The 9983-nt window shown below is 67.3% G+C and overlaps 1 protein-coding gene across 1 annotated transcript; it reads left to right on the forward strand.

The window, feature by feature from the left end:
* Window positions 1-275: 275 nt before the first annotated feature.
* FLII (FLII, actin remodeling protein) lies at window positions 276-9983 on the forward strand. Its single transcript, XM_026083234.1, has 29 exons — window positions 276-406; window positions 1322-1393; window positions 1631-1711; window positions 2170-2255; window positions 2391-2552; window positions 2721-2824; window positions 2924-3099; window positions 3192-3349; window positions 3501-3585; window positions 3918-4065; window positions 4236-4369; window positions 4456-4668; window positions 4760-4939; window positions 5012-5094; window positions 5197-5271; window positions 5579-5662; window positions 5753-5924; window positions 6011-6115; window positions 6360-6551; window positions 6716-6904; window positions 7028-7167; window positions 7295-7520; window positions 7844-7998; window positions 8137-8197; window positions 8304-8432; window positions 8573-8679; window positions 8830-8935; window positions 9049-9114; window positions 9313-9983. Exons 1-29 carry the CDS (start codon window positions 326-328, stop codon window positions 9445-9447), a joined length of 3705 nt encoding a protein of 1234 aa, XP_025939019.1. The 5' UTR covers window positions 276-325; the 3' UTR covers window positions 9448-9983.

A 9983-nucleotide genomic window follows, 5' to 3' on the forward strand; every position in this document is an offset into this window, starting at 1 on the left:
GCGATCCCGGCCCCCCAGGCCTCCCTTGGCCCCATAGGGCCGGCTGATCTCTGGGCCCCACATCTCAACCCCACTGGGCCAGGCCGGCTCAGCCCCCCCCAACTCCCATGGCCCCAAGGAGCCAGGTGACATTGGCCCCCCAGGCGCTGACCCCATCGGGCTGGGCGATTTCGGCCCCCCAGTGCTCCCCGGGGCGGCTGCACCGCCTTCAGCTGGGCGTGCGGGGCTGGCCGGGGGGTCCGACCTGTTCTCACCCCTCCTTTCCCCCCCCCGTGCCCCCTCCTCCTCCTCGCAGGGCGGCTACTTCCCCGAGCACGTGAAGGCCATGACCAGCCTGCGCTGGCTGAAGCTGAACCGCACGGGGCTCTGCTACCTGCCCGAGGAGCTCGCCGCCCTCCAGAAGCTGGTGAGGGGCTGGGGGCGGCGCGTTTCGGGCAGGGGACGGGGCTGCGGGGGCCAGCGGGGCCGTGCCGAGGAACCTGGGGCCTCCCGGCCTCGTGGCTCATCGCCGGGCGCTCTGGTGTCTAATAATAGGGCTGAGCCATGAACCGTGGCTGAAATTGGACGCAGGAGCTGTTAGGGGAGGGATTGAGACAGGCTTGTGCTAGGTTTGATCTTGCTTTCTTGGAAAACCAGGCTAAAAACCGCGCTTAGGTCCTCTACCCTGTGATAGAAGGGAAGGGTGAAGGTTTGAGTTGGGGAAGGCTAAGTTTGGGGGTTGGGTTTTTTTTTTTCCCCCTCCTCCTTGCTAAAAGATATGAAGAGCAGCAGTTGGCAGCTGCCTGGCTTTGGTTTTGGGAGGCTCGAGGTCTGCGCAAGACCAGGCGCTCGGTGGAGTTGGTGGCTTAACCTCTGTTTTCGGCAGCGTCCTGCGGCGTGTTACGGACACGGTTAAATGGGTGTCAGCCAGTGGCGACGCTTTAAGCCCTGCCAGCAAGGCCGGTCACCGCGCCGGGTGTGCCTGCTTCGGTGGCAGGGTGGCTCCGAGCGCCCTTCCTCCGAGAGACACCCTAACGCGGCCGCAGCGGGCGGGAGAAGCCCTGGGCGCTGCCGGAAACGGCGCTGCCCGGCGAGTCCTTCCAGATGTTCGGGGGCTACGGCTAGGTTTAAAATCTGGGCCTTGGCATCTCATCTGTAGCATCCCAGCGGCGCTGCCCGGGTTGGGACTGAGCTCGCCCCGTGCCTCCGCCAGCCCCGTCTCACCCGCGACACCGGAGCCCCCGTGGGCACAGGGAGCCCGGCCGCTGCCCGGAGCCGCCCCGGCCGCTCTCCGCCGGGCGCCTGCCTTTCTCACGGGGGTTTCCTGGGGGTTTCTCCGCAGGAACATCTGTCCGTGAGCCACAACAGCCTCACCACGCTCCACGGCGAGCTCTCCGGCCTGCCCTGCCTGCGGGTAAGCGCCCAGCCCTGCGCGCCCTCCGTGTCCCTCCTGCAGCGAGAACTGCGGGCAGAGCCCTCCCGCCATCCCGTGCCTCCGTTTCCCCGGCCGTCGGTGCAGACGTGCCTGGCCGAGCAGAGCTCAGCAGGGCTCCGGGTAGCTGCAGGCCATGGCCCAGGTGCCGCATCAGGGCGCTGCGAGGGACCCGTCTGGGCCTCGCCGACCCCCAGCCCGTCTCTCTCCCCTTCCCAGGCGATCGTGGCTCGTGCGAACAGCCTGAAGAACTCGGGAGTCCCCGACGACATCTTCCAGCTGGACGACCTCTCGGTGCTGGTACGCGCGGCCCTTCCCTGCAGCTCTGCCTAGCCTCGGCTGCCGCGGGAGCCAGCCAGACTCCTGGGTTCGGCTCGCCCACCTCGGAGGCACCTCGCTCCCATCTGGGAGCGCACCGGGCTCTACACCCGCAGCAGGGCTGAGGGGCGTCTCGGGGGGAAGGTGCAACAAATCGGGTCCCAGCGCTGCCCGGCTCCCTTCAACTTTCCGGGCTCCTGGCTGTAAATGCCTTCACCGCAGCAAGAAATCCTGTCCCCTGTCGGATCCCACGTTCTGGCACGCACAGCCCAAGGGGAGGCAGGAGAGCCTGGAGGGGGCGGGTGGCCGTGGGCAGGGACGGGGCAGGCCAAGCCCCCAGAGATGCCACTTGGTCCTTGGGTTGGGGTGGTGGCTGCTGGGTGTTGGACCCTCCCTGGGATGGAGGGTGATGCCTGCTTTGCTCTTCCGTTTCCCCCCAGGACCTGAGCTACAACCAGCTCACAGAATGCCCTCGGGAACTGGAGAACGCCAAGAACATGCTGGTCCTCAACCTCGGCCACAACAGGTAGGTCCTGGCCCCCTCCATCCATCGCATCCATCATCCCTCTTTGCTCCAGGTCCGGCGCTCTGCCCTCTCCGTGGGGGCACCTGGAACTGGTGCAGGTGCTGGGCTGCCCTGAAGATCCCCATGTCCCCGCAGCATTGAGACCATCCCCAACCAGCTCTTCATCAACCTGACGGACCTGCTCTATCTCGACCTGAGCAACAACAAGCTGGAGAGCCTCCCGCCGCAGATGAGACGCCTGGTCCACCTCCAGACCCTCATCCTCAACGACAACCCGCTCCTCCACGCACAGCTCCGGTAAGGCCCTGTTTTCCATGCAGGATCCAGCAACGCTGGCGCAGGGCAGCATTCGGCTCGATGGCGCCCCAGCCCCAGGATCCCCTGCTGAGCTGGGGTCTGCAGCTGTGCCAGGGGCCAGCTCCAGCCCTGTCTCCATCTCTGACCCCGGTTCTCCACGGGCCACAGGCAGCTCCCGGCGATGACGGCCCTGCAGACCCTCCACCTCAGGAACACCCAGCGCACGCAGAGCAACCTGCCCACCAGCCTCGAGGGCCTGGTGAACCTGGCAGGTAGGGCCAGGGCGCGCGGCCTTGCAGTACTGGCGTCCCCGGTCTCTCCCAGCCATGGTACGGGGCCAGCCAGTGGCCTCACCCCACCGTCTTCCTTAGACGTGGACCTATCCTGCAATGAGCTCAGCCGCGTCCCCGAGTGCCTCTACACCCTGAGCAGCCTGCGGCGCCTCAACCTCAGCAGCAACCAGATCTCGGAGCTGTCTCTCTGCATCGACCAGTGGACCCAGCTGGAGACCCTCAACCTGTCCCGCAACCAGCTCACCTCCTTGCCCGTATGTAGCGTCCCAGCCCGTATGTCGCATCCCTGCTCCTGCCTCCGTGCTGCCTGGCTCTCCCTCACCCCACCGTCTCCCTCCTTCCCCAGTCAGCCATCTGCAAGCTGACCAAGCTGAAGAAAATGTACCTGAACTCCAACAAGCTCGACTTCGACGGGATCCCCTCGGGCATCGGCAAGCTCACCAGCCTCGAGGAGTTCATGGCGGCCAACAACAACCTGGAGCTCATCCCCGAGAGCCTGTGCAGGTAGGGGAGAGCTGTGCCATCCCCGAGAGGTGACACAGAGGCTGCATTACAGGACCTGCGTGGGGACAGGAGGTCCCCGGCATCCCCAAATAATGTGTCCCGGGCCAGGGGCCCTGGCCCGGCCTTTTGCCAGCATCTTCCTGCCCCACAGGTGCTCCAAGCTGAGGAAGCTGGTGCTGAACAAGAACCGCCTGGTGACGCTGCCGGAGGCCATTCACTTCCTGACGGACGTGGAGGTGAGAGCCCAGACTCCCCCTCTGCCTCAGGGCTCACCGCAGCGCCAGTGTGTCCCTGGGGTCCCAGGCCTGGCAGGAGGGATGGGGTGAGGTGAGAAGGGGGTGCCTTGGGGCCAAAAAAATGCACCCTGGGGCACAGTTCAGCACAGGCACATGGTTTACTGAGGTTCCCTCCACATCCCCTTGCTCCCACCGCACCCCATGGTGCTCCAGAGGTCCCCGAGGAGGTGCAAATCCGCCCCAGAGCAGGGCCCACTCCCCGGTCCCAGCCCTCAGCATCCCTGCGAGCCTGCGCTTTGGAGCGCTGAGGTCTCCCATCCTCTCCTCGGCAGATCCTGGATGTGCGCGAGAACCCCAACCTGGTGATGCCCCCGAAGCCGGTGGACCGGACGTCGGAGTGCTACAACATCGACTTCTCCCTGCAGAACCAGCTGCGCCTGGCGGGAGCCTCCCCAGCCACCGTGGCGGCCGCGGCGGCAGGCGAGTGCGCGGGGACGCGGGCGAGAGCCCCTGCCCTGGGCAGCGTGCCGAGAGAGGCTGGGATTGGAGTGGGGGAGGACAAGGAAAAAGCCCCGACGGGCGAGCGTGGCACGCCACGGTCGAGGCGTGGGTTTCCTGGCTGCGTCTCACCCCATGCCCCGTGTCCCCAGGGAGCGGCACCAAGGACCCCCTGGCCCGCAAGATGCGGCTCCGGCGGCGCAAGGACTCAGCCCAGGATGACCAGGCCAAGCAGGTGCTGAAGGGCATGTCGGACGTGGCCCAGGAGAAGAACAAGAAGCTGGAGGTAGGATCTGGGGCAGGGAGGCGGGATGGCAGCCGCTCCGTGTCCCTGGCCAGCCCCAGCGTGGTGATCTGCCCCCATCCCTGCAGGAGAACGGGGACACACGGGCGCCGGACCTGAAGACGCGCCGCTGGGATCAAGGCCTGGAGAAGCCACAGCTGGACTACTCGGAGTTCTTCAGCGAGGACGTGGGGCAGCTGCCCGGTGTCTGCGTCTGGCAGATCGAGAACTTCGTGCCCACGCTGGTGGACGAGGCTTTCCACGGCAAGTTCTACGAGGCCGACTGCTACATTGTGCTCAAGGTACCCGGGGAGGCGCCAGGGCCCCCCACCGCCTCCTGCCACCCCATCCCCGGACTGCCGCCGGCCCATCTCATGCGTTGTCCCTCCCCAGACCTTCCTGGATGAGAACGGCTCCCTGAACTGGGAGATCTACTACTGGATCGGGCAGGAGGCCACGCTGGACAAGAAGGCCTGCTCCGCCATCCATGCTGTCAACCTCCGCAACTACCTGGGGGCCGAGTGCCGCAGCATCCGGGAGGAGATGGGGGATGAGAGCGACGAGTTCCTCCAGGTGAGGCTGCCCTGACCCCCCTGCCAGCCCCCCAACCTCCCTCTCCCACCCTGACCCCCTCCCTGCCCCCAGGTCTTTGACCACGACATCTCCTACATCGAGGGTGGCACGGCCAGCGGCTTCTTCACCGTCGAGGACACGCACTATGTCACCAGGTACCACTGGGGCAGGGGTTTGGGGTCCCAACAGCCCTCAGGCTGGGGGAACATGTGGGGCAGGCAGGGCCGCACATCCCACCGTGATCGTCTCTTCCCCAGGCTGTACCGCGTCTACGGGAAGAAGAACGTCAAGCTGGAGCCGGTGGCGCTGAAGGGGACATCACTGGACCCCCGGTGAGCGGAGGTGACACATGGCCCCCATGGGGGGGGGGACAGGGCACTGGTGGGGTCCAGCGAGGACTCTCCGACCACAGCTCTGGGGTGAGAAACAGCAGTGCCAGCACCTTCCTGCAAGGACATGGGTTCAAACCCTGCTCAGGCCATGGGTGGTGCCGGGCTGGTAGCCCCACCAGCTGCAGTCCCCTGCCCTGCGAGGAGCGGTGCCCCGCAGCGGAGGGGCCGCCCCATCCCGGAGACATGGGGGGGACGCTCGGTGTGCCCCGCTCTCTCCCGACCGCGCTCTTACCCCTGCCTCCACCAGGTTCGTCTTCCTCCTGGACCACGGCCTCGACCTCTTCGTGTGGCGGGGGAGGCAGGCGACGCTGAGCGGCACCACCAAGGCCAGGTAGGGCTGGTCAAGGGGGATGAGGCAGCACCCCGGGGTGCGACAGGGGCGCTGGGCACCCGCTCACCCCCTCGCCCGCCTCCGCCGCAGGCTCTTCGCCGAGAAGATCAACAAGAACGAGCGGAAGGGCAAAGCGGAGATCACGCTGCTCGCCCAGGGCCAGGAGACCCCTGACTTCTGGGAGGTGCTGGGTGGGCAGCCCGAGGAGATCCGGCCCTGCGTCCCCGACGACTTTCAGCCGCACAAGCCCAAGCTCTACAAGGTGGGGTGCCGCGGGGCCGCCGAGAGCCCCCCGGGGCTGCCGGAGCCCCCGCACCTGCCCTCACTCCTGCCCCTGCCCCTCCGCAGGTCGGCCTGGGCCTGGGCTACCTGGAGTTGCCCCAGATCAACTACAAGCTCTCGGTGGAGCACAAGAAGAGGCTGAAGGCTGACCTGATGCCGGAGATGCGCCTGGTAGGGTGGCATGGGGGGGGTGCTCCCAGTCTGACCAGTGACGCTGGCTTTGTGCCCTGCCTGCCTCCAGCCGTGCCCTGGGGCAGCAGCACGGAGCGGGAGAGCTGGGCCCGTCCAGTGGGACCCTGGGTGGGGGTTGCTCTGCTCTTCCCGGCTCTGTTTTGGGAGCAGGTAGGGAGTTTTCCAGCCTGGGAAGCCTGCTCGGTGCCAGCGGGCGCCTGAACCACCACCCTGGTGCTTGCAGCTGCAGAGCCTGCTGGACACCAAGAGCGTGTACATCCTGGACTGCTGGTCCGACGTCTTCATCTGGATCGGGCGGAAGTCACCGCGGCTGGTGCGGGCGGCGGCGCTGAAGCTGAGCCAGGAGCTGTGCGGCATGCTGCACCGGCCCAAGCACGCCATGGTCAGCAGGAACCTGGAGGGCACCGAGTGCCAGGTGAGGCCGCAGCCGGGCGCCGGGCAGGGGAGCCGCGCGGCGTAGGGTGCCCCTTCCCCGCCTGCAAATGGGCACAGACCCCCCCACCCTTGGCGAGGGTGCCGGGTGCCCGGGAGGACGCCGCGGGCGCGTTACCTGCTGACATGCCACACTCCCCGGCCCAGGTGTTCAAATCCAAGTTCAAGAACTGGGACGACGTCCTGCGGGTGGACTACACCCGCAACGCCGAGAACGTGCTGCAGGACGGCGGCCTGGCCGGCAAGGTCCGCAAGGACGCCGAGAAGAAAGACCAGATGAAGGCCGACCTCACGGCGCTCTTCCTGCCCCGCCAGCCCCCCATGCCCCTGAGCGAGGTAGGGCCGGGCAGGGTGGGTGGGCACCATCCTGCGCATCCTCCCCACCCCGGCGGTGGGCTGGCCGTGGCGCTAGCCCCAAGCTAGCCACCCCCCCGGATGACTGAACGCTTGGGGCTGCAGGCGGAGCAGCTGATGGAGGAGTGGAACGAGGACCTGGACGGCATGGAGGGCTTCGTGCTAGAGGGCAAGAAATTCGCTCGCCTGCCCGAGGAGGAGTTTGGCCACTTCCACACCCACGACTGCTACGTCTTCCTCTGCAGGTGACACCCGGCTCTTCCCTTCTCAGGGGCTGCTGGACCCTCCCAGACCCTATCTCCCTGCCTGGGGCTGCCTAGACCCCCAGCCTGCCCCATGTCCCCCATGTCACCCCCCTGTCCCTGCCCTCAGGTACTGGGTGCCAGTGGAGTACGAGGATGAGGAGGAAAAGAAGAAGAAAGGCGAGGGCAAAGGGGAAGAGGAGGGCGAGGAAGAAGAGGAGGAGAAGCAGCCTGAGGAAGACTTCCAGTGCATCGTCTACTTCTGGCAGGGCCGCGAGGCCTCCAACATGGGCTGGCTCACCTTCACCTTCAGCCTTCAGAAGAAGTTTGAGAGTCTCTTCCCCGGCAAGCTGGAGGTGATGCCCTACCCTATCCTGGAGTCCCCCCCTGCCCTGGGGGACCCCCCCCAAACCTGCCCTGGGGATCTCCAGCCCCATGGGGAATCTGCTCCTGGGGGGGGGGGTAACACGGGGTCCCCCAAGCCCCCCAGCCTTGCCTCCCTGCTCCCTTGTGCCCTCTCTGCCTAGGGGCAGCGGTTGTGGTGGAGATGAGGCTGGCTCTGCGGTGCCAACAGACCCCCCCCCCGGGTGCTGGAATTCCCGCGCAGCTGGGCCTTTTTGGCGGGGGGGGGGTCAGTTCGGGGGTGCCCATGGCTCCACTGACGCCCATCCCTGGCCAGGTCGTGCGCATGACCCAGCAGCAGGAGAACCCCAAGTTCCTCTCGCACTTCAAGAGGAGGTTCGTCATCCACAGGGGCAAGCGGAAGGACAGGGCCAGCCCGCCCCAGCCCAGCCTCTACCACATCCGCACCAACGGCGGGGCCCTCTGCACCAGGTGAGACACCCCCCCCCCCCCCAGGGTGCTCCAGGCCAGGCGGCACCCGTGGGTGCTCTCTGCACACCCCAGCTCAGCGGGGGGGACGTGCCAGTGGGCACGGCCACGCTGATGATGCTTCGTGGGGCTATTTTCTAGGTGCATCCAGATCAACACGGACGCTGGTCTGCTCAACTCCGAGTTCTGCTTCATCCTCAAGGTACCCTGGGGCTGGAGCACCCCGTGCCACCCCCCCGCCAGCAGCAGCAGGCTGCTCGGCCCCGTGTCCCCGGCGGGCAGCGCTGACCCTCTGCTCTCCCCCACAGGTGCCCTTTGAGAGCACCGACAACCAGGGCATCGTCTACACCTGGGTGGGCCGGGCCGCCGACCCTGACGAGGCCAAGCTGGCTGAGGACATCATGAACCACATGTTCGATGACTCTTACAGCAAGCAGGTGAGCCGGGGGGGCATGGGGCTGCCCCATGTGACGGTGGCACAACGGGGTTTAGACACTGTCTTAACTGGATGGGAGACGGCCGGTCACTGCCCCATCGGCCTTGGTGCCGGGGCTCAGCGCTGCCCCTGCCCTCGCAGGTGATCAACGAGGGAGAGGAGCCCGAGAACTTCTTCTGGGTTGGCATCGGCAGCCAGAAGCCCTACGATGAAGACGCCGACTACATGAAGCACTCCCGGCTCTTCAGGTGGGTCCCAGCCCGGGAGGCGATGCTCGAGCCTGCGCTGATCCCCTTCTTCATCCCGCGGTGCCCTCCGCCCGAGCTGAGTCCTAACAAACTCGCGTCCTTGATGGGCCCCCCTTTTCTGCTGACCGATGGCACTGGCTCTCCCTGCAGGTGCTCCAACGAGAAGGGCTATTTCTCTGTGTCGGAGAAGTGCTCAGATTTCTGCCAGGACGACCTGGCCGACGATGACATCATGCTGCTGGACAACGGGCGGGAGGTGAGCCCCGGGCGCGAGGCCGCCCTGCGACCGGTGCGGGGAGGGCAGCCGGGCCGGGGCCGGCTCCACCGGCGGCTTCGCGGCTGACCCTAGCTGTGCGGTTGACCCCACAGGTCTACATGTGGGTAGGGACCCAGACCAGCCAGGTGGAGATCAAGCTGAGCCTCAAAGCGTGCCAGGTAGGGCCCGAGCCACGTTCGGGCATCTCCGCTTCCCCACGGGGTCCTGCGCCCATCCCCAGTGGGGCAGGCGGGGCTGATCCTGCCCCATGCATAGGGGTGCAGAGCTCCCAGCAACCTCTGGCTCAGGGAAGACCAGGCTGGAGGCAGGTGAGGGCCGGAGACCCCAGGAAAACCCACCGCTGTGCTCTGCCCCAGGTCTACATCCAGCACATGCGCTCCAAGGACCCCGCGCGCCCCCGCAAGCTCCGGCTGGTGCGGAAAGGCAACGAGCCCTGGCCCTTCACGCGCTGCTTCCATGCCTGGAGCGCCTTCCGCAAGCCGCCCGCCTAAGGGCCGGCGGGTGCCCCGCGGGCCGGCCGCTTCCTCCGCGGGGCAGCCGGCCCTCGCCAGCACCCCCGCGCCGCGCACGCCTGCTCCCCGCCGAGCCGGCCCGCGGCCGCCAGAGCCGCTTAGCCCCGAGCTGGGGCCAGCGGGAAGCGCCAAGGTTGGGGGGGAGTGTGCTGGGGCTGTCCCGATCGTCCGTGCCCCCCCCTGCTCCCGGCCCGGAGCCCAGCTCAGCCCCCTTCCCCTCCACGGGGACGCACGGGGCAGCGTGGGCTCCTGGCGCACGCCGGGTGGAGATGCCTCTGCCCCGACCAGCGCCGAGCCCCCCCCCCACGACTGGGGGGCAGGAGCCCTTCCCGGTGCGTGGCGGGAGAGGATGCTTTGCTTAAGAGCATCGCGTGTCTGGGGCTGAAGCGGGGCGCTGACCCCCGGGCCCCACAGCCCACGCCGCTGTCACGGGGAGATGTCCCCCGGGCTCGGCCCAAGCCCCCGCAGGGGCCGTCTTTTCTGTACCGTATCAATAAATGCTGCACTTGTCACCA

Source organism: Apteryx rowi, unplaced genomic scaffold (genome assembly GCF_003343035.1).
Source record: "Apteryx rowi isolate R43461 unplaced genomic scaffold, aptRow1 scaffold_6, whole genome shotgun sequence".
Taxonomy (NCBI): Eukaryota; Metazoa; Chordata; class Aves; order Apterygiformes; family Apterygidae; genus Apteryx; species Apteryx rowi.

Bases quoted from the DNA above. Each gene is read 5' to 3' on its own strand.
- FLII (XM_026083234.1), top strand. From the start codon at position 326: ATGACCAGCCTGCGCTGGCTGAAGCTGAACCGCACGGGGCTCTGCTAC. The intron at 7,521-7,843 runs GTGATGCCCTAC...ATCCCTGGCCAG, and splicing joins TCTTCCCCGGCAAGCTGGAG to GTCGTGCGCATGACCCAGCA. The intron at 8,936-9,048 runs GTGAGCCCCGGG...TTGACCCCACAG, and splicing joins TGCTGGACAACGGGCGGGAG to GTCTACATGTGGGTAGGGAC.